We start from the raw sequence: 24,523 nt of genomic DNA, 5'->3' as shown, positions 1-24,523 counted from the left end.
TATGAGTGCAACAGTCAGATATGCAGTTCATGTAGTCAAATATAAAAGCTCCAGATTTTCTTGAGCAAATTTTACTGTGCTCCATTTTAAGTAAGTGGAAAGCATTACAATGTAGTTACTCTGAATTCCTCTATGAATTCTTAATGCTTCTAAATTGGCTAAGTGCAAATCACTCAAAATGAAAAATTTATAAAAGAGGCCAGAAACACAGACAACTCACAAACCCTCCTGCATTCTACACATACCTTTGAACTCCACAACCTATAAACTATGGTTTTAAAATGTTTTTTATCAGAATTCCTGGATTTTCAAGTGAGAGTATTTTTAGCTACATGATCAGATACCCCATATGATGAGCTAACAGTGGTGGTTCTCCAGTGGAATGATTTATCAAAAAGAAAAGTCACCAAAATTGTAAGCAGTCTGGATTCGTGTTTATTGAAGCCAGTAATTAGAGACATCTTTTTTTTTCCCCAGCACTAGAGAGTAAGGTTCCACATGACTGCATACTGCACCCGGATAGAGCCACACCCCTGGACTAAGGCTGGTGGGGGATAATCTGCAGTCCTATTTTAAGTTAAAAACACCAATGAACTTAGCATATAGACGACAGTGAACTTTCACTTACAGCATCAACATTGTTAAGGTCATGATGTACAGAGCAGTCACTTCCGAATTCATTAAATTAATAAAACATGACAATGTCTTCAGTTTAAATACTGATTTTAAAATGCCAATCCAAAAAAAAAAGTGCAAACAAAATAATCTAGCAGCATACCTGTTGCATTTTTAGGAAAGACCAATTCATGGCCTTTATTTGGGCCACATCTTCTAGATTGGGCTTATTTTTCTTCGATTTTTCCATTTTAAAGACAAACAGCAGATGTAATCACTATAATAATGTATATAAATAAGTCATAAAATTGTCTTTAACAGTCTACCATACAAGTGTATTCTGCAAATAAAATGAATTTTATTTTAAAAAGTAAAGGCTGCTTATTATTTTGCCTTTGGTTCCAATGCTTGAAAACCCCAAAATAACAGAAATCATTTCTCCTCCACCCCCTAAAAATAACCCTGAAGCTCCCCAAAGTTGGTAGACTTTGGCAACCACTGAGCACATGACACTACGCATCAGTTTCTTCTGATACTGGGAACATCCACTGGTCATGAGAATAAAAGTGGTCTCCAAGAAACCTTCCTTCACAAGACCGGCACCATAGTATTTCATAGGTTTTACGACATTTTACACTGACACAAAAAGTGCTTATCAGTTCAAATGATAAAAAATTTAAATTTTGCATTACTATTTATAAACATACTGTATCCCTCCTCTTAGGCATGTGCCTTTCCAAAAATTTTTTATTGTTTCTGAGGTTATTCATTTTGCCCCCAATTACTACAGAGGGATTAAGTGACCCCCACCTTAAGTGTGGCCATGAACTGTTTGGCATCTACTGGTTGCTATACCACAACTACCACTCCACAGTCAGTTTATTGCCATCACCTAGACAACCTGGAAATTGGAAGCCACAATACATGTTAAAAAGGAAAAAAAAAAAAAAAAAGAAGAATTAAAAAAGAAAAAAATAGTATATTTCAACAATAAAACTGGCACAATAAACATTTTTTCATTTGTCAGAAAGGCAAGTGAATACTCAGCTTTCTCCTTAACAGTGTTCAGACCTTTACAAAAGCAAGTCAAGACAATTTTAAGAGTTCTGTTATATAACAGGATATTAAGTTATGCCCAGTACTACTATGTTAGTGGTCAATCAAATCTGGTATGTAAAAGTTATGACATTAGGGAAGTTATGCTGAGACACAGTACAACAAACATTTATATAAAAAAAGTAAACGCCACATAAGTGAACTGTGGTTTTTCCCTTGGTTTGACAACAAATGTTTTATACATTAACTTCATGGTAGTGTTTGCATTTAAATGCTGTGTCATATATAAAATTAAAAGTGCCATTTTAAATCCACAGAAGTCATTCCCAGAATAGTGACGTGACATGACAATGTGCATGAATCTGCCCTAAATGGGGAGACACCTAAAACTCTCATTTCCATAAGAAAAAAATTGCTACATTTTATGAAAAACACAAAAGAAATTATCATTTTTGTTTTCACTATAAAACATTCACACTTATTTGTCCATCTGATAGCAATGATCAGACCAGGGAGCTAGGACAAGACCCTTTTGCATCAGTGGAACTCCCGTGAGTTTCCACGGACTGTAAGGCAGGGATTGGTGCAAGCCAATTAACCAGAGTGCAATTACATTAAAAACATCCCCCAAACTTTCTGTAGCACATTGCATTATGGTAGAATGAGAGGTTGATTACCCATTTTCTACTTGTAGGCCAGCCTGTGGTAATTTAAAAAAATAAAAAATAAAAAAGTAAAAAGAAAGCAGGAGCTATTTAGGAAACACAACTCAAAGTAAACTAATTTTGCTGACTTTGATCACAGCCCACAGTGACTGCCTGCTCCACGATGCACATGCATGGAGCCCAACATCTCCCTAAGGACAAGGCTTGGGTCAGGCATGTGGGTCCTGGGCAACTGACATCTTCCCACCCCTGTGTCAGCTCCACCTGACTCAGGCCCCCCAATTTAACATATCTTCCATAAGCTAAAGATGCATTTAGAACAAGTCTATTTTCCATTTTGCTTAGTGTTTAGTTTGGAAATGCTTCTAATTTTAAGTCTTAAACAATGATTATTCGACTTCTACTGAACACACAGTATTTACTAACACTGCTCATCTCCTCCTTCCTCCACCTACCTCAACATCCGGCTTCCCCACCATCACATCTCTCATTTCTCCTTTCAATCCTTCTTTTCTGGGCTTTCTGCTACTTAATCTGCTTCCCAAGAACAAGAGAATTTGCTAACACACAACTGGTCAGACTAACCGCCATCTGATCAATGATTTCCTGGTCTCATTTGCTCCACCCCGAGAGAAAGTGGGCCCCCTTTCTCCACACTACAAGGAGCCTAGCTATGCTGGCTTCCCATGAGAGCCACATGCCCGAGAGTCCAAGGGTTATCCCTAACAAGGGGTCTGCCACATAACCTTCCTAAATGTGCATTTCACACTCGGACAAGCCAATGAAGTTTTTTTTTTTTTTTTTTTTAAAGTTCATCTCCCCTTCCCCAAAAAACTGATAGCATGTGCCGTATCAGAAAAATCCTGGTCTTAGCAGATCAATATACATAGTTATTTGGTCATTTGACATGTGCACTTTTTCAGGAGGATCAGGCTTCATTTTCTGTTGAGGAGTTTGTTACCATGGAGTCTGGTTTTCGAGTCATTCTATCCAGTTCTTCCTGAACGTTTGACAACACAGTCTTTTGTCCTTAAAAAAGGCAAAAGAAAAAAGAAAAGCAGCAGTGTGAGAACAGAAAGGAATTTTTAAAAAGAAACATTTAAAATTATACAGAATTCTATAATCATTTGTGGTGAAACAAAAATAGGAAAGCCCTTTTTTCAAGGATCATGAAACAGACCCTATCTCAGTCTTTCTTAATTCCAAATGTCATAAGTCTGTGCTCCCCCAACTATGTGGCTGCCCCTGGCAAGGGGGTACCTCTGTGCCAAATGCAAAAGGCCTTTCTGAAAACCAACCCCCGTGCACTCACTGCCATCTTCCTAGAAATGGTCACCTGAGTTTCAGGTATACAGCAAACTGCTTTCTTTGCTGGAGAGGTATTCAGGTTTTTTTTTTTTCTAATCACAATACTATGGACTGACTCACATGCATAGTCTGAAAACACCATGTCAATAATGAGATGAGACCAAAGCCAGGCAGTTCAATCCTGCACAGTTGGTATTCACATTTTTCTATTTCAAATGCTAACAGGAGCCTGGAAAATGATCCCTAATTCCAACAAGGGAAAAATGGTCATGGCCATGGCCAAAGCCATCAGACCAGACTCTAAGAACTTTGGAGTTGCTGGAGGTTCAGACTGTCCAGGAAATGGAGTGATTTCCTAAGGGTTTCATATGCTCCGTAAACATTAATTAGGGAAAACACTGTATTAATACACCTTCTAGTCAGTGGAAAATTAAATGCAAAGACCCTTTTTTTCCTTTTCTTTTTGGGTACTGGGGATTGAACCCAGGGATACTACCACTGAGCTATATCTCCAGCCCATTTTATTTTTTATTTTGGGACAGGGTCTCAATACGTTGCCCAGGCTGGCATTGAACTTATGATCCTCTAGCCTCAGTCTCCTGAGTCTCTGGGACTACAGGCATGTGCCACAGCACCTGGTATAAGGCAAAGACCCTTTTAAAATGTCCTTTTAGCATGTGTAAGGCCCTGAGTTCAATCTCTAGTACCACAAATAAAATGAAATGTCCTCCAGCTTTCTGGGAAAATGTGGGATTCTCAAGGAACTTTTGTTTCAGGTATCTCCAAGAAAAACTTGGTCTACTAGCCTACATGGAAAGATAGTGGGTGGGCCACCACAGAGTTCAGAGAGGAAGAGATGATGACCCTTTAGTGACACTGAGAGTTCACAGGCTCCAGCCCATGGCAAGACTAAGAGCACTAAACAAAATCCTTTTAAAGCATCACAGAAAAATAAATAGAATAAATAAAATGGCAATAGTTTACCCTAGACCATGATCGCCAGTAGAAAGAGCTTCTGTAACAGGGTCACATGTACAATTTAGGCTGTATCTTGACTCAACGAATAGCCTAAATATATACACATCCCACTTTAAATGTGCCTGGGAAACCTGCATGGTAATAAGGCAAACCCACTGAAAGCATCCAGCTCAGTATGAAACGATCTACTTCCACATGGTTGTTCAGAACACTGAGTCTGCAGGCCAGATGAAGGCACGTAATCCTGTCTGCATTCCCATCCTTCTAGCACAGCTTGGCCACAAGGGCCACGAGTCTCTAAAGGCCCCTTTATACCTGACTTCTTGGTTGTGCTCTGCACTCCACCAGCACCAGGACTTCCAGGAGAGCCCGTTTTTTTACTCAGAAGACTATTGAAGAAGCTGGCCAACACCCCTTCACTTGCTGCATTATCTAAGGAAACAGTAAGCAAAGAAAGTGTCACACAAATGGGACAACTTCAAAAAGTAGTTCTCAACTTGAAATTGGCCATTTGTGGCTATCACCATCCTAGGATCACATTCATTTATTCTGAGTCCTTACAGCACCAATGCTGAGGCTAATTATGTGTTGGCATGATTATTATGTGGGAACAGGTTTATAATTCCTACCTAAGCATAAGGATACCATGTGTTCCACACCATCTCCCTGTCCTCAAAGCAGTGTTTTTCAAAGTTTTACAAGCCCTTAACACTCCCAGTCTGCCATAAAAAGCTCACAACCTAAGTAGAAGATACCCATCAAACATTCAAGAATTAAAAAGAATTTTGTTTTGGTGGTTTTACTGCAACCAATATCTCTGGCTATCAATAAGCTGCTGGAATAACAGCTACTTAAACTAATAAGTAATTTAGTTCGACAAGAGTAGTGAAGGAGAAAAAAAACTTGCAATTCATAAATAGTAATAATATAAACATGAGACATAAAACTCAAAATACACATTTTAAAGTGACATTCTATTTTGTATTCCTTTCTGAAAGCATCTGCAGGACCTGAAGTCTTAAAAAAACAAAAAACAAACAAATAAACAAACAGATTCACAGGGTACCAATCCCAACAAAGGAACAGGCCCTGGTTGCTGCCATCCATAAATCCCTCCCTCTGGGAGAGGGGAAGGGGAAAGCAGCCCTACTTCGGGGAAAGAATAGCCCCAAGCTTTCCTAGAGCTTCAACTGAAGAGACCTTGGCCACCCCTCCAGTCCTACGACTAAACAATTCTCTATAAACAGGATACTTACTTTTGATGTTTGGGTCTGGCTTCTTTACTGACGTTCCTGGGGAGGCGCTTGGTACACTGGCTGGCCCTCCCCGGCCCTGGGTCCTTGGAGAGCCAGAAGGTCCTCTTGCAGGGGATTCCTAAGTCCAAAACCAGCCCAGAGGACATAAAAATAACAGAAAAATGCAAATTTTAAAAATGAAGACATGCTTCTGCCAGATATTTTCCACAATCTAGGTGAGGAACTGTGAGTTTGGTCCTAGTTCAGCCCCTTCCTAGGTCTCAGTTTCTCCTAAGAGGATCTTCAGAGAAACCAAATTCCCTCTGAAAATATGAAAAGCCCAGATAAACATAAGCTCTCATAAATAATGGTATAAATTTTGAAGACACCTATGACACTAGGCCATGACCCTTTTGTGTGGTATAAGGTACTCACGGAGGCTCTTGTGGGTGTGGCCGGCTGCTTGGCAAGGAGTGACTGCAAAGAGAGGGACAAACTGGCCATTAACCAAGGCTGGCAGAGTGCACTGAGGTTAGGAGAAAAACTTACTCCTAGTATTCCACTAGAGGGCGCCATTAACCAAGTCATATACTCTGAAGGCAAAAAACCTATTTGGTATATAGTGAAAAAGATTATCCAAGTAACCAGGTTATTTTTTTATTTTATTTTATTTTATTTGGTGGTAATGGAGATTGCACCTGAAGACAGAGGCACTCTACCACTGAGCCACAGCCCCAGTCCTTTTTTATTTTTGAGACAGGGTCTCATCAAGTTGCCCAGATTGGCATTAGCACTGTGATCCTCCAGCCTAAGCCTCCTTAGTGGCTGGCATTACAGGCATGCACCACCACGCCTGCCTCGAGTTAACCAGTTTTGAAGCTAAGGAAGCAAGCAGAGCACAGAAAGGAGGAAGAGTTGGAAAAACAATTATCAAAACCTCCCTGGACCCACCTGGACGCTCAGGCAGACCCATGACATGTCTAATAATAATCTAGGTGAAAGAAATGTGAGACTGGGTTGCATTCTAAACTGTCAGCTTTAGGAAGTTACTCTCCAACCCTACAAATTGGGCATTAACTGCCTTTATGCCTTTCACATAACCAGAGTTATGTGAAGCTATGTAAAATAATGGAAGTGAGGTCAGATTACTTAGTGTAACTTTCAATATAGACAGTGTATCAGAAAACCTAAACTTCCAGAGAAATGACACTTAAAAAGATATTAAGCCTATTAATTCCTCTAAGAATCTGTAAGGCAGGTGGCAGATATTCTGAAGCAGGTGGTCCAACCCCAACCACTCCTAGAAAGAGGAGGAGGTGAAAAGGAGACCTGGTCTCAACCCCTGTAATGTTGCAAGTTCTTTGTGACTCTCACAAGCAGATAGTCCCAGCCCCATCCTAGGGAATTGGCATTTCAGGCATGAGAAGGCCTCTGTTCTGATCTCCCTCTCTTCTTACCTGTTGCTTCATTAGGAACACCTGCTCATCCTCCGCTGCCAACTCTTTGTCATGGACCAGCTGAGAAGAGACATACACATTTGTAGCCACGGATCAAGAACACTCCCAAGCAACTGTGAAAATTCATGCTGTAAGGAGAATCTTGAGCTAGGGCCTCCACATGGGCCTGGAGGATCATTCCTGAGATGGCAGTTACATTTTCTTTCCTGGCACAGTATCCCAAAATTAGCCACAGCATTGGGTCAATTGATAGTTTTAAAGCCTGGCAGATCAGGGTCTTCAGATCCTAGTAGAGAGGGGATCTAGTAACAATAATCCAGAGATGGCAACAACACTGTCAGGACTTACTGGGACATGCCAGCTAGCTTTCCAACATATTGAGCCATCCACATAACACCAGGCCTCATTTAAAGGCTAACAAGAGGTCCCTGTACTACTTATTTCTTCAAAGTAGTATAATGTATGACCTATTTCCTCCTTTTCCCCTGTAGTGCTAGGGATGGACCCGAAGGCATTATGCATGCTAGGCAAGCACTCTACCACTGAGCTATACCACAGCCCAAGACCTGATTATACGTTTCTTTCCCCATTGAAAGTGACTGTTATGGGTACCTTTCTCACAGGAGGTTTCACAATGAAGTCTTCATATGCATCTTCTGGCTTCACGGTTGTGAAATTTTCATGTAAAATAGCTATTTTCTTTTCATTGTCCCAACCTGCAGGTCTAAAGGCAAAGAGGGATTGGCTTGCTTTTCCTGGGACTACCTCACATCATGCCCAGAGCACATACGTTAGAAAGCATTCCTGGGTGAGATTCTTTCCCGTTAAGATCTGGTCTGCAACTTCCACAGCAGATACACCTCTTCAGATCAGTGTGGCAGGTCCTGCTCCACACAGAACTCACAGGTCCCAGGTCCAAGGGGTCAGTGTGATATCCGACTGACCACACATGACCCCACTAGAAGCAATCAGAGCTCTCCCACAACTCCCCTTAAAGAGGAGCAAGGGCATAAGGGGACCCTGTTTTGACAGAGAGCAAAAGAGAGGACAAAGCTTAAGTAGGGACTGTTTCTCTTGAGCTTTGGTATGGAATCTTCCCTCCTATGGGTTGTCTTTCTCTGAGGACTCTTTTCTCTTTCTTTCTTTCTTTCTTTTTTTTTGGTGCTGGGGATTGAACCCAGGCAATTTACCACTAGGCTACATCCCCAGTCCTTTTTAAGACAGGTCCTTGCTAAGTCACTAAGGCTGGCTTTGAACTTGAGATCCTCCTGCCTCAGCCTCCTGAGTCACTGGGACTTTTTCTTTTTTTTTGAGACCTTGTTTCAAAAAAAAAGTAGTTTAGTGATAAACCACCACTGGGTTAATTCCTCAGTACAAAAGAAAAAGAAAAAAAAAGCCACACGATGTTTCTCCATTCTAGACCAGCCCCAGGTTCAAGTAGGCTCCCAGTTCCTTCTGTTCCTCAGAATCATGTGTGATTTGGGCATTGAAGAATTACAAAAAAAAATCCCACTCATTGAGCTTGTGCCTTCAGTACCCCTGACTGCTCTGGATGATTCTCCAAAAGCAAATATGTTGTCTAGGCTAAGTGAGGCTCTCCTCAAATGTGCAAGTCACCTATTCAGTTTCCTGGTGGTATCTGGCTCTCCAGCCTCTCATGGCTGCCCCCACCCTTCTGGTCTGTGGGGGATACACTACTCATCTTCCAGCATCACCCCCTCTGCCTTTCTCTGTTGCCCTTCCCCTCTTTGGCTGTGTGTCTTTTTCAGTCCCATAGCAGAGAACAAATTTCATACATTTCTTTGTCCCCGGTGGAGAACATGGGCATCTAGGAGATGCCAAGTAAGAACTGCTGAATGAACAAATGTAGCTGTTAAGCCAAAAGGCCATCTGAGCCTGAACATCTACTGCTAGTCCAAGCCTTCTTAGAGAACACAGTTTCATCATTATTTATACATTCAGAAACACAGTTCTCTAATGAAAGACACAAACTCAAGAAAACAAGTAGGCAAGTTGCGGGCATGACAATCAATCCCAGTGGCTCCCAATAGGAAGTGTTGGAAATTAAGCGCTGAGTGTGGCCAAAATCCACACTGACAGGGATGTGGGAGGATCACCCCTGTCGGTGGGCAGAGGAACAGAAAATATTCAGGATCCTTAAATGAAATCCCCTATATTTCAACTATCTCCCCCTGTTAGTACTTCTCCAGAGTTGACAAGTGCCAAAAATGGCATGCTTATGTTTTGGCAATGAAGAAAGGAAGCACCCCTGCTTATGCCACTTATTTCCCTCAGGCAAAATGTCTCATAGTCCAGAAAGAGCAGTAAGGGAAAGATAGGTGTATCTACCACCTCTAAGGTGCAGCCCAAGCACTTTCCCCACATAGCAAGAGAGCTGCCTACACAAGACAGGGACAAAAGGTACTGAATTTGAAAGGGTAAAAGGTAAATAGCAAATGTACTATAAAAAGAGAAGGAGTTAAAAGCATCACCTTTAAAGAACTCACATAAAAACTGCATCCTTTTCCACAACTAAGGCAGGTGTGGTAAAGTGGAAACCATATGTTTTATGAACAATGTACTTATACAACAAATCGAGATTTTTCTCTTCCTTCACTGATGTGTAAATCAAGGCAGCTCCATCTAATCAATCTGCTTAAGGAAAACCAATTCACTGCAAGAGACAAAATCACATACAAGCACAATCCTTACAGTACTATTCACAAGTCTCTCCGTTTTTGATCAATATATGAATATCAAAAAGTATTACAATTTTAAAAACTAAAAAGGGAATTGTAACGGATGAACCAAGTCAAAAGTATCATGTATGCTGATGCTAGCAGCTGTACAGCTGCTTTTTTTAACACCTCGTTGTTGTCCTGCTCCCCCAAGTTGTTTCTCAAGAAGCAAAGTATTAATGGCTATGCGGCTAGCCTAAGATAACACCCTCAACAAGTTAAGGAGTGTGGATTCTGTCCTAGGCAAAAGCTCACAAGTGAGCAAATTTATCATTAAGCATACCTTTTTCAGGAATGGTGTCAATAAGCTAATGGGCTCAAAGGAGACAAGAAGGAACCCATCTGTTCCCTCATATTCCAGGGTGTGACAGTAGGGCACCAACTACTGTTGGCTCTTTACAAGAACAAGACTCAAGAGACTGGCGACACAGCATCTCTCTCATGGGTACCACAAAAAAACACAAACATATGAGAAACACTTGTAGCACCTACAACAACAGGCAGATTAGTAACTGTCCCTTCCGGACAAAAGCAAAGATTAAAAAGATTTCTTAGCATGGTACAATTATTTTGGTAAAAAAATCATCACATATCAGCTCCTACTTAATATGAAGCCTATCTAATGTACTGTCTTAAAAATAAAAAATAACCAAAATCTCAACATAGTAAAATATAAAACTAGTAAAAAGATATACACGACTTCTCCCAGGAGAAGCCTACTCTGAGTTCAGGAGGGACTACTAAGATGCCCTATTTGGAGGGAATCCATGTCTCTGGGCCCCAAGGATACACTGGAGGCAGAACCTCCGCAGGTGGGACTGAATGAAGTCCAAGTGCTCATCCCGGTAATCATGCTCCTTCTCCAGGATGCTCACTGCATCACACTGCAGGGAAGACAAAAGAAAGTCATTTCTCTGCTTCTCTACAGAACAGGAAAAGCACCTTTTACAGAAATAAAGTATCATAGCTCCAAAGAAGACAGCCATTACCAGGGTCCAAGTATTAATCAGAGTAGATTAAAAAGGAACAGGAGATTTCTCTTTCATCCTGGTCTCAGCTTCTTCTTCTTCAAAGTGCATATATAATATGCCTGATCACCCCCACACAGTTGTTCCAAACATTAAACAAGGTCACATTAGGAGACATATCCACTGTACATAACTGTGCACCACACTCCACAGGGCTCTGCTCTTAAGAGGATAACACTGGCACACCCTGTTGAGCAACCACAGTGGCTCTGACTGGGAATAAAGTACTTTTGACACCCCAATTTTTTTTGTTTGTTTTTTAGATGCTTGGTGCCTTGCTTTTGCTGAGGCTGGCTTTGAACTCACGATCCTCCTATCTCAGCCTCCTGAGCCCTGGGATTGCAGGCGTGCGCCACCACGCCCAACTACCCCAAATATTTTTAAAGCTACCTTTTAAATCTTATGTAAGAGACATTTTATTTCTCTATAATTGAACTCAATTTCTATTCCAACCTTATCATTCTATTTTTTTCACCATCAATTTAGACCAGATGACATGTTAACACAACCTTAAGGAAACTGCTTTTAGATGAGTTTCCCATATAGTCTATAGTGCTTCATGGAGATCAACTGAGTAAAAGTGAACCAAGTGATGTCATGTTTCCAGCAGCAACGTTAAATGACAATTTGTTCTATCCTGACACATTCAATGTACCTTAATGGATCCCAAATAAGCTCAACTCTCCCTTGGGAAGAAACTTCATCAAAGCTTCTCAAACTTTTTTTTCAGACAGTGATTGTTCACTGGCCAAACCCAGCCAAACTTACAATTCCCTGGACACACCTTTGTGCACACCACCAACACTGGGATCCCCAGGTTATGAGTCAGCACGTTGTCACCCAGAGGCAGGGCAACATTTTCTTCATCTGAGCCTGAGGTCAGAGGCCCTCTTCTCTGTGGGGAACCCTGACAACCTTCTTCAGGCTCAATATAGTCTTGAAAATCTTTCATAACTACAAAGGAAAAAGAAAAATATATACATATTATATACACACACAAAAAAACACATTAACTTTAGGAAACTAAAAAACGTAGTAACAAGCAGAAAATAAGCAGCTCTGTCCATCAACCTTCTGAGTTACAGCTGATTGCAGAATCACAGATTTGGGAATGGTGATAAAAAATGCAAATTATGAACATTCAGTCTGAGCTTAATAACTTCAGAGCAGCAAAGATACTTCTCTGGTGTCTTCAATTGCATCGAACTCCTAAACAGGTTTTTAAAAAAATTTTAGGCGTAAGTAGTTCTTACTATGAAAAGTGTGACGGTTTGACATATTTGACTCCATGGAAATGTTATAGGCAAGGCTATATGGGCAATGACTAAACAGACTCCATTTTGCTCTGAGATTCCATGTTATATAGGAAATGCTTCTCCCATGGGAACGCCCCACCTCTGTACCCATCATTAATTGCTTAGCATGACAAGTTTGGCAACACAAAATGGCAATTCTTGTATAATGAAAAGTTGTTCTTTTTGATTCCTATTTTCCTAAACAATGTACCATGTTAACAGTGATGTCAATAGTGATTGTTTGGATGTTAGTAACCATTCTTTAGTGTGTACCTAGGTAAGGTCATTTTGACCAATGTCTCCCTCTGCTGATGATTTCAGAGCTCATGATGTAATTAGTTTGTAATTTTGAATCATAGCAACAGCCACTTATGATTGATGTACTGACTTATGGTATAAAAACCCCTGCAACCCTGTGGTCGGGGCTGTTCTCCCAATAGTCATTTTTGGGGCATTGTGTGAGACAGTCAGCTGGCCGGCTTAATAAAGACTCTCAAATTTGGACTTCTCAGTGGTGATCGGTCTGTTCTTAAGATGTGCCCCACAACAAAAAGAATCACTTTTCTTATATATCCTACTTTTCAAAATACCATATTATAGTCTGTGTTAAAAAAAAAAAAAAAAAACATATTACATGAACGGCTACTTCAACAACATAGATGACCCTCAGAAATCATTATAACTAATAAAACTCAGTGTCCTCATTAGAAATGCTTACTAATCACATAATTCCACAAGAGTATGCTGTTTCCACATGACTGAGGGATGTCAGCACTAAGTAACAAGACTGCGCCTGCTCAGCACCAGCCACATTTTCTCCTTGCCCTCACTCATGTGAATTCAGTCTCATTTTAGAGATCTTGAATCACACATGCCATGTACATGGCCTCTCCCTGCCTAACACAACAAAGGGTCAAAAGCACAACTGCTTCTTGGCATACACAGCTAAGGAGGATCTTTAAGCTGAGTGCTCAATGGTCAATTAAGCCAAGTGACCACAAGACCCACAGAACTGCATCTATATGTGGGCACTTCAAGTCTCACATGTCAGGTCAGAAAACAAAGACATGATGGTTAAAGCTACTTTGAGCCAAGGAGCCAACAGGCACTCTACCCTCCTAACAAGTCCAAGAGGGCTTGAGAACCACAAGGTCTTTTACTATTATCAACAACATGCCTACCAAGTAAATGCAAATAACAGCACTTCAGAGGGCCCTAGAGAAAGGTGCAGATTCTACACTTTACCCACAAAACAGGTTTCAAAACATTTTAAAACAATGAGTTTTTATTTACAGAGATTTTAAGGTAATCATTGCATATGCTTCTAAAATTATCTGTAACATCATGATATTTCAAATCATACTAGGCAAACTGAAAGCTAATTGTTTAAGCCCTCAAGTAGAGATGTGATATTTTATCTCTACAACTTTCTCTTTAATTAAGTTCATGCATATAATTCATTATCAATATAAACAACCTAATTGAGTGATCTTTACTCCATTTTTGACAACATAGAAAACTTAAGGTGGTTATTGAAGGACATTAGAAGGAAATCAAAGATTCTCATATTTTCTCTTTAAAAGAATTTTAATAAACCTTCAAATAAGTGAAAAATACAGTGATTTAACAGTCTGGGTAAGATCATCACTGAAGGAACTCAGTCAGGGTCTCCCTGACAGTGAGCAAGGCAAAGCTCAGGTGCCTCCATTTCACGGGGTGCTGCCTAAACTCTGCTGTATAATACAATATGCCACGATGTGAAAACAGCCTGGAATCCCTTGGTAAGACCTAGTCATAGTATAAAGGATACTTTTCCAGTAAGAGTAGGAAACTGACATCTTTTAAAATAACTCAGCACTTTAGAAAGCACACTGGAAGACAGAGCAAATATGCACAACATATAGGTAAATGAAAAGGGAAGGCTAAAATAGTAAGGACTGTGTAATTCAAAATATAATAAATGCATTTTCCTTAGGGGATATACATACATAGTTAGGGTTAACAATTCTCTGTGGGGTATGATGGCCAGTAATTTTACAGCAAGGGCCATCCCACCAGGGATGCTTTAGTATCAAGACAGGAGTGAGTTCAAGGAGGTCACAAAGTATTCTATGTTCCCTACTCTTATCTTTTCCCTAATACCTCACTGACCACCCACTAGGATCCACAAACCTGAGACCCCACCAGCCTACATAAGTAACAGAGAAACAAACAAGCACCACCTTCTGGTAACTCTAAGAGTTGCTCTCCCACTAGTTCGGTTCCTACAGTCAGTTAGCACATACCCCGAATCACTGGAGACCCTAACCCTGAAAGGGAGTGGTTGACCACAGAGCAGCTTTCCAAAATCCCAAGACTGAAGGCTGGTTGGATTAGAAACTGGGTTGGATATAGCCCTTCACTTGTTCAATACAATTCACAGTCCAATTAATCTGCAAATCAAGAGTCCTCTGCAGAAGAATATGACCCAGCACTATTAAAATGATTAAAATGAAATTATCTAAATGATTATCTAAACCCAGCACTAACAAAGACACCCCTTCAACATGCAACACAAAGGAATGGCTACCATTCCAAGAAGAGGCCTTCAGAAGGTGAACCAGAGTCAAGAGATACAGACATGGTTCCAGCAATTGCTAGTTGCTCTCCAGTGTTCTCTCTCTTCCTCCTCATAACCAAAGAAATTCCTGATTTTCAGAACAAAGAGCCACATAGAATAAAGACATTTTCCTTTCTTTAAAAGACAGCAGGGCTGGGCATCAAAGGTGCATGCTGTAATCTCAGCAACTCAGAAGGCTGAGGCAAGAAGGTAGCCAGTTCAAAGCCAGCAAGGCCCTAAGCACCTAGGGAAGCCCTGTCTCAAAAACAAACAAACAAACAAACAAAACAGCTGGGGATGTAGCTCAGTGTTATATAAACGCCCCTGGATTCAATCTCTAGTACCAAAAAAAGAGAGAGAGAGAGAGGGAGCAGGCATAAGCCCATCAGCCCTTCCCTTCTCTATCCTGCTTCCTGGAATACAGATGTGAGACTAGAACTGTAGTTGTTGGGAGGAAATGAACCACACCCTAGAAATGACAAAGCAGTAAGCACAATGGAGCCAGGGTCTTTGAGCTTTCTTCCGAGTGCTGTTCCCCAGTCCTAATCTGCCTATCTCTGGATTTCATTTCGAGGAGAGAAAAATAAACCTCAGTCTTGCTTACGCCATCACCATCCCAGGTTCTGTGTCACATGCAGCTGAATCTAACACTGACACAAACATCAATGACTAAGCCTGCAAAACAAATTCAGTGTCTCATGCAATAAGCTCTCCAGGAATAGGCATCTTGTCTGCTATGTCCCCAGCACCTAAAATAGGACCTGATATTGAGCAGATACTTGCCCTATCTGGAAAAGAATAGTGTCCTTGGCCAATCTCTCTTTTCTTCTGTTTTAAAAAATCTTCACAAGGTTATCATTCTAAGAAAACAGGTTCACAGAACTGGTACAAAGATATATGGACAGCAAACTGAAAACAGTTCTTCAGTCTCAGACCATTCTAAGAAGTTGTCTTTAGGGTCTCTATTTCAGAGGAAAAAGAGGCATTATCTAGAAAGGTCAGTGGCTGAAGACAGACAAGCTGAGCTGCATAACAATCACTATAGCACACATGTGGGTGACCCAGGAAAGACAGGCAACAAACCAAAGAAAAGTTAAACTCCTTATTTTAGCAAATGTGGGACAGGGCCAGATGAAGTGTGAGACAGGAAGATACACACCAGGAAATTTAATTTGAACAGCACATCAAAATTTCTGAACCCTTCTGCCAATAAGTGTCACGATCCTGTGTGCCACGCTCCAGAGTTCTCATCTATTCAATAAAGGAGTGATGTCATCCCGTGGAACCAAGCCAGACTGGGCCAAGCCTGTCCTGACCAAGACAGTTGCTACTGCCACAATTCCAGGCATTGCCCCTCCCATTTCTCTGGCAAAAGGACAGAAGCTGATGTAACTGCACAGAAGCAAGGGAAAGGAAAAATAAGCTTCTGAACCACACTAAGAAAACAAAACAAAAAAAACTTCTCTTAATTTGAAAGTTCTTTATTCTCAAAAGAACTCTGACATCATAAGTCTTAAAATAAACTCATTTTAGTGGCCCCCCAAATAACCTTCTTAACTGCATTTGCTGGATTCCAAAATGCAGTAAGGTGGGAATCGAAAGATTTGTCTTTTTCAGGGCTCCCATTAAACTTGCCAACAAGAGGGTACACAAGGCTTTCATGGAATTCCAGGGCTGTGGATTCAAGCTGCAGAGACCACAGCAAACCCCACATCCTGATGCTAACACAGCAAAGTGACACAAAAGCCTGGAGACCTACAAAACTGATCAAGTTTTAGGAGGCGAGAGAAGAAGTCTTATATTAAAACAGAATAAATGAAAATAGTAAGAAATACTGATTCCTCTTATTCAACAATGACACTTAAGATAAAGACTGCTTCAAATGCTTTTTTTCAAAGTATTCTTGATATCAATATTCATGAAAACAACTCTGAGATCAATGGTGCAAAACAAAACATAAATACTGCAAGGGAAATCTCTCAAATGAAAAGGTAGTTCTAACAATCCAGAAAGACTAGTTAATTTTCCAAGAAAATTCTAATTTACTTACACTTCCGCTCCAGCTCCCTCATTTCTTCTGGTGGAATTTTCATTTTATCAATGTGCTCACGTAAAACACTAGCCCACTTCTGTAAAGATTCCATCACAGTCCAAGGTCTAGACATGTCCACAACAAAAATGACCAGGGTCTCTGGCAAGGATTCAGCAGAAACTGCAAACTTCAACAGGCCTTTGTGGTACAGGTCTCCATCCAGAATCCATACATTGCAACGAGTGTGATCTGAGAAAAGAAATGAAGCTAAGTTACCACCCAACAAGAGTCAGGAGTAAGCTATCACAGCAGAATTAGGAAGATCATGAATTCCATGCAGAATGCAAACCTAAATGAAAAGGGTCCAAATGTTCAGTGGACAGCAATCCTTGGTCCTTGTGCTTAATGAACTGTTTAGATTTTAAAAATTAAGAAGACTATCACATATCAAAGTAACCATAACTAAAAAGATTTCAGCAATATCTGAGGTGCAGAGTGAAGGTAATCAGCTTTCATTAAGAACCAAAAAATCTGATGTTCAGTGGTCATTTGTGACATGGTCTAAATAATCCATTGTCTTAAGATATCAGCAATTTTGTGAGGTGGCACGTAATGCTAACAGCTTGTGGTAAAACAAGCCCTTGTTGTGTCAGTCACATTAAGTGGTACATTCACATACCATGAAGGGTACCAAAGAGGCAGGTCCTTTGTATTTAAATGCCAAGATAAAATCATTACTGATATAAATTGAGACATGAACTGCTGGGTACCTAATGATATTAAGGAATTACAGATATTCTTATGATAATAACATGGTTATGTTTTCTAAAAATCCTTATCTTTTAGATATACTTTTGGTAGTATTCAGATGAAATGATACAATGTCTAAAACCTACTTCAAAATAATCCATTATGGAGTGAAGGGAGAAAAGGGTCATAACTGAAGTAAAACTGACCAAGAACTGATAATTACTGAAAGACAAGTGATATTTACATGTAGTTCATGACACTAGTCTACTTCATATATACTTTTTGTTTTCTATAATAAATTTTAAAACCTATATGAATAAATGCACAAGTGCAGGCATTTAATGAAGTATATAGTCCCAAAATTAAGATGATCAAACTATACATGAGAATTCTTCAAACTGATAATATATTTTTTAAAAATTTCATACATCTTTCTTGGTAACTTTTTTTTTTTTGGTACAGAGGACTGAAACGAGGGGCACTTAACCACTGAGCTACATCCCCAGCCCTTTTAATTTTTGAGACAAGGCCTAGTAAGTTGCTTAGGACCCTCACTAAACTGTGGAGGCTGGCCTTGAACTCATGATCTTCTTGCCTCAGCCTCCTAAGCTGCTGGGATTACAGCCATGTGCCACCATGACCAGTGGTAACTTTTTTTAATAAAAGCAACTTGATACACTTCTACTATCAAAAATATCTTAATTTCCCATCAATTCCAACATAAACTTTTTAAAATCTATCTTCCACTAACTACCTTTTTGGAATAATCAATACATTAATGTGCTATAAAATTATGTACTTATTACTTTATTTCAACAGTATAAGGTATCTAAATCTAGCTCTACTTTAAAACTTCGAATATATACCTTATTTACTTATGCAAAGGATTGAACACATGGCCCTAAGCTTGCTGCCCAAGTGCTCTACCACTGAGCTATACCCTCAGTCAAACTATCAATATATTTTAGCTAGTGGTTTTAGTTTAGGTTCTGTGAATGCCTTAAGAAAATATTGCTGTGTACCAAAAGTCCACAGGTTTGAATGCCTACCCACCAGCTGGCACAATTCCTCTTTTTTAGCCTCTCTTTCTAGAGGCCACCATACATAACTCACCCATGTGCATGAAGATCACACACATCCCACATAGCATTAAATGGATCTCCCAATCCTTGATGCAGAGATCCTTTGACATGTCATGTCCCACCACAAACCAGGAACAAGTCAGAGACTATTTTCTCTATCTGGGCGATTGCTACAAACGTATATTTACAACCCAGTCACACCACATAATAAAAAAGATCAGGCTCAAAGATATATAATTAACCATAGGTAAGGGCAACTGTTTCATCAAATATGAACTCACAGGTACTCAGCCTACAAAAGGTTTTAAAGTAACCATAATCCATTAAGTCCCCAGTTTTCAATTCTATAAGTATTTCAATGAAATTAATACAGGTACATTAAAATAAAATAGGTTTTATTTTCAAAAGTTCTAATCATTCACTTATTACTTTTCTCAAAAAATAAAACAAAAACAGACCTCTAAAAACATATTACTTCAAAGTTACCCTAAGTGGTACATTTGTTGCTCAATTTACATTTTAATAGGTGTTCCACATCTGGGATGATAGGACAAAATGGGTGAAAGGGATCTGAAAGAGAAGTTACCATGTACTTAAACTCAAAGGCAACATGGCTTATGGGATACTTTGGCCTGAAATATGCTTATGCCATCCTGAAAAAGAGGCTATGGAGACATACAGAATATCTACACCACATTTTGTTCTTTTCAAAGGAACAAGAGTACCAGAGCTATTGCGAAGTCTACCGCACTCCATTATTCCCAACAACCTGCAAAATAGGCACTGCAACCCCATTTTGTACGTGAGGAAATTGAAATGTAGCGTGGTTAAGTCAGTTACCCAAGGTTACTCTACAGCTAACTACAGGAGAGGCATTCTGAACCAGTTCTGTCTGACTCCAAAACCCAAGTTCTCCCTACAATAATCAAGGTGACCTATAAAGTCAGGAAGCAAAAGTCACAAACAGGCAACACAGACATGTGAGTCCTCTAAGCCTGGCTCAGTGGGCCCCTATGTCTGCCACCAACTCCAATGGGTCTAGATGGACACCTGATGCCTGTTTGTCTGACACCAGACAAAAACCTTGGCACCATGTCAATCTCCTGCTTTCCTTTCAAGTCATTCACAGAATATTCAGCAAGAGAAGGGAAGTCAGGAAAGGGGAGCAGTAATAAAAATCCCTGGGGTTCTAAAATTACCCACTAAAATTAGTTTATACAAAGTAGAGTTTTGTTATGGTTTAGATCTGAAATGCCCCCGCCAAGGCCAGATACTAAAGGCTTGGTTGCCAGCCTGTGGCACTATTAGAAGTTGGTGCAACTTTTAAGAGGTGGGTCTTAGTTTGAGGAAGCAGGTCAGTGGGGGAATGTCCTTCAAAGGTGTATTTTGTCACCCACCACCCCTTCTTCTCTCTCTGTGCTTCCTGGCCTCCTTGAGCTGAGCAGCTTTGCTCTGCCACACTCCCTGCCAACATGTGCTGCCTCACCACAGGCTCTAGGAGCAACCTAAAAGCAACTGTCAAGTGATCATGGACTGAAAACTGTGATACTATGAGCCAAAGTAAATCTTTTTTCAAGTTGATCTTCTATATATTTTTGTCACAGTAACAGAAAGCTGACTAACGGTATCTGAGTTGAGATGAAAGAATTAAAGTGCTGGAAAGAACTTTGGTTCAGTCTTCAATTTAGCAATAAGGAAGTACCAAAGTGATAGGATTAATTCTCCCTTATATAATCGCCTTTACATCATGATCCTTCCTGTTTAAATGGGTAAAGTCAAATATAAAGAATTTTATTTATTTGGTACTGGGGACTGAACCCAGGGGCACTCTACCACCGAGTTACTTTTCCAGCCCTCTTTTTATTTTATTTTGAGACAAAATATCACTAAGTTGCCAATGCTGGCCTCAAACTTTCAATCTTCCTGCCTCAGCCTTCTTGAGTATATGGGATTAAAGGTGTGTGCCATAGAACCTAGGAAAGAACGCATTTCATCTTTAGGCTACAAAGGTAACTTTCCTATATAAACAAAAAAAACCTACAGACCAATAATTACTTATTTTATAGTTATTAAAAAACAAAACAAAATAAACATTGACAAGTGTGATGGTGCAGCACACCTGTTATCCTAGTGGCTCAGGAGGTTAAGGCAGGAGGATCATAAGTTGGAGGTCAGTCTCAGCAACTAGTAAGACACTGTCTTAAAATAAAAAATAAAAAGGGCTGGGGATATAGCTCAGTGATAGATCACTGACCGGTACCTCCCCCTGACCCCCCCCCCCCAAAAAAAACCTAACATAAAATCTAAATGATTATAAAGGAAGATTTACTGAGTACTGTAACCAAAATCATTACTCCACCCATCTCACAATTAAAATAATTTTAAAATGATATCTAATCCTTGTATTTCCCACATGCTTTTAAACATCCTATTGTGTAGGTAAAAACCATTATGCTCTGCAAATGAGAGATCATGAATTGAAGACCATTATCACCTTGGAGCCTTCATTCCCTCCCTCCAGAAGAAATGAAAATAAGTATTTCTAAATAGTCACACAGAGACTCACGAAATCCTCCTGAGTGAATATATGTAAAATTATTATCCTCTGAACCACACCAATTACAGATTCTCTACTTGAACCAGGCAGAGAAACAACAGTGCCAGATCAGTATGCCAAGCATTTCTCTCATCCTACTACCTTTATATGCATGGGAAACTTTATCTACAGTATGTCCTATTAAGTAGAGGCTAGACAGAAGAGCAATGAACAGCTCCATTCCTCATTTTTGCTAACATGCTCTATAAAACAGACAAAATCCTGTGAATGACACCTATTTCATTTATTCCCTTATGACTAATTCCCTTAGAACCAAAATGAAAAGTTGAGAACCTCTGACATGCCATAGGAGTCAGGGTCCTGCACGTATCCCTTACCATGGATCAACGCTTCACTCACCATCTCGGTCCTCGTCATGGACACTGAGGTAGAGATATTCTAGGCCTCTTCCCTTTTTGCCATGCTCTGCTCCTTGTAGTTTAGTCATAAGAGTTGTTTTACCAGAACCATCTTCACCTATAAATGATGTTTGTAAAAAGACAAAGATGTACTGTTTATTTTGGACAAGGATGGCAAGTTATACCAAAGTCATGACATTTCACACAACAAGGAACAACTAAGAATGCAGAGTCCACTGATGAGGCTCATCTGCTTTTATAAACAATGGAGATTCTGCTCTAAGAATGACTGGTAGCGGGGGTAGGTAAAAGCAGCAAATTCCAAGATCTACAATGACTTTCTACTGCAGTTTTCCTTACTTCACAAGGGAAGGAATAAGGCAAGTCCATCAGCCTTATCTACATTTTCTAAAGACATGTACTTGGAAAAGTTAAAGTAAAAAGGTAGGGCTAGTTTCTCACAAAATAAACTTCTACCACAAGAAACCCAAGAAATCTTCAAAACACAACTAACCTCAAAGACTAGGGAACTCTGAATGTTTTTTTTAGTCTGATCCTGCCTCACCATCACGAAGAATGGATGTTATTTTTCTCATCTGATTTTAGTACATATCCTTCATGAGCATTCTGAAGGCTGAGAAACTAAAGAAAATAATTACAGACCTAAGCAATCGGTACAATCTCAGTAATTACCAAACACTTTTTCATCTCCAACAAACTAACATCTCCTCCCCACACCAAAAAAAAACAAAACAAACAAACAAAAAACAACTACCTCTCTAAACACCAGGTAGAACCACCAGCAACAATCATCTCTAGGCATTCCTGGGACTTAATAATATAGAATTATAGAGAAGGTGAAAGGCATTCCACAGATGAGACTCCCTGTTCATTCACAATGCCATTATCTTTTTGTTCTCCATATCCCAGTTAGACCAGGGTAAAAGTTAGTCAGCCTGACTTCAGCACCTGCTCATTCTGAGCTACCTACCACTCTACAAACCAGAGTTATCTTTCTAAAACACAGATCTAGTGCTCTTAGCCCTCGGTTTTTTAAAATCTCTGAGTTTGCTGAAACCCACCACAGTAGACATCACCTGAAATCCATTCAGCCCCCTCAGGAACTATAGGGAAACCACTGTGATGCCCAAAAAAGTTTGGATGGAGGTAAGATAAAAGGGTTATGAAAATCAGAAGTCTTCAAAAAGCATTAACTCTTCCAGTCTTTCACGATCTGCCCCCAACTTACTTTAGTGGTGGGCATTTATCACAAGAAATTTTAAGTTTCCAAACCCCAAACCCTCCTGTCACTTTTGTGCCCTCCATACTGAGACTTATCCCTCAAAACACACCCAAATTTCTTTCAACAGCACGAACAGTGTGATGCTTCCACAATAATCTGCTCATGACAGCGCAGGGTGTAGTGCAATCACCAACACATCTGTTTCTTGCGTAGAGTGTCAGAGCTGTCTGTGCTGTCCCAGCCTGCACAGTCCCACTACACAAATGGGTTTGTTGTGCGAAGGCACCCCAATCACCTTCACTTGTATGAGGAAACTGAGGTCACGGAGGTTAAGGGACCTAACTTAAGTAACCCAGCAGTGAGGGCAGGAGAGTCCAGGGTACTGACTTCAAAGCCTGCTGTCCTTTGCAGACTCCCTAAATCCTCCGGCTGTGCACTGCTCATAATAACCGAGTTAGGCTCCCATGGCAGTTCCGAGCCCAGGTCATCTCGTTCTCCCGCCTTCTCCATCCAGTCTTCTCATCTACTCTCTCCCTTCTCTTCACCCTCAACTTAAACTGAAGACTACGGGCGCAGGAAGTCAATCCGACATAGCGACCAAGTGACTAAAGGAATGTGCGGACCACCCCACACAGCACCTCTGGACTCTCCAAAAGGGGCAGCATCCCACCGTCAGGCGTGGAGGGCTTGGCGATTCTCCACCTGCCGTGCCAGCGCCCGGTGAGCCCTCCCGGGCGGCAGGCAGGCAACAGGGAAGGAGGGGGACGCTGGGACCTGTGGGAGAGGCGCCGCCTCGCCCACCCCGGCGGCCGCCGGCAGCGCCCCGCCGCTCACCGAAGACCAGGATGTTCTTGCCGGACGGGAGCTTGGACCTGGCGCGGGTGGACACTTCACTCAAGATCGAAGACCTGCAGCGACAATGGGAAGAGCGGTCAGCCCCGGGGCCGCCCAGGACCGGCCCGTGACTGCCGTCAGTGTCTGCCCAGGGTCCGGCCCGGCCCGGCAGGCTCTCCATCCTGTCGCGCCCTCCCCGACTCAGCCCGCGGCCTCACCACAGGCTCTGGCCCTCCTCCTCCTCACTGGTCAGGTCGCCGGCAGCAGCCACCGCGGGCCCGTTGGAGCCCAGCAGTAGCTTTTTCTCCACCCCCACCGGCGCCATCTTGCCAACTGCTGCCACAAAGAGGGCCCTCCCCCGGACCCGCCGAGGACCCGCGAGGACCCCGGCCGGGCCGCCCGTCGTCCCCGCTGCCCACCGCTGCGGCCGCGTAGCTCAACGTGCCCCCCCGGCAGGCGCAGTCTGAGGGCTCCTACGGCTCGCGAGGATTCCACGGGAGGGGGCGGCAGTCAGGCAATTGCTAGGGCAGCCTTGCGGGAGGTGGGGGTGAGGCGGGCGCCGCCCGGACCCAGGACGCGGTAGCGGCCTCTGCTGGCTGAGGGACGCGGCGCAGTGCCCGGCGCAGTGCCCGCCCCAGGACCCCGCCGGGCTA

General features: G+C 41.4%; 1 protein-coding gene across 1 annotated transcript; it reads right to left on the bottom strand.

The window, feature by feature from the left end:
* Positions 1-415: 415 nt before the first annotated feature.
* Dync1li2 (dynein cytoplasmic 1 light intermediate chain 2) lies at positions 416-24,312 on the bottom strand. Its single transcript, XM_047528983.1, has 13 exons — positions 24,089-24,312; positions 23,871-23,944; positions 21,795-21,911; positions 17,025-17,255; positions 11,865-12,034; positions 10,843-10,936; positions 9,822-9,957; positions 7,927-8,038; positions 7,315-7,374; positions 6,293-6,334; positions 5,879-5,996; positions 4,938-5,054; positions 416-3,365 (listed from the first exon to the last, which is right to left on the bottom strand). Exons 1-13 carry the CDS (start codon positions 24,193-24,195, stop codon positions 3,265-3,267), a joined length of 1,479 nt encoding a protein of 492 aa, XP_047384939.1. The 5' UTR covers positions 24,196-24,312; the 3' UTR covers positions 416-3,264.
* Between the last annotated feature and the right edge of the window lie 211 nt (positions 24,313-24,523).

This window comes from Sciurus carolinensis, chromosome 16, assembly GCF_902686445.1.
Source record: "Sciurus carolinensis chromosome 16, mSciCar1.2, whole genome shotgun sequence".
In the NCBI taxonomy this organism is placed as follows: Eukaryota; Metazoa; Chordata; class Mammalia; order Rodentia; family Sciuridae; genus Sciurus; species Sciurus carolinensis.
This window is presented reverse-complemented; position numbering and strand designations above follow the sequence as displayed.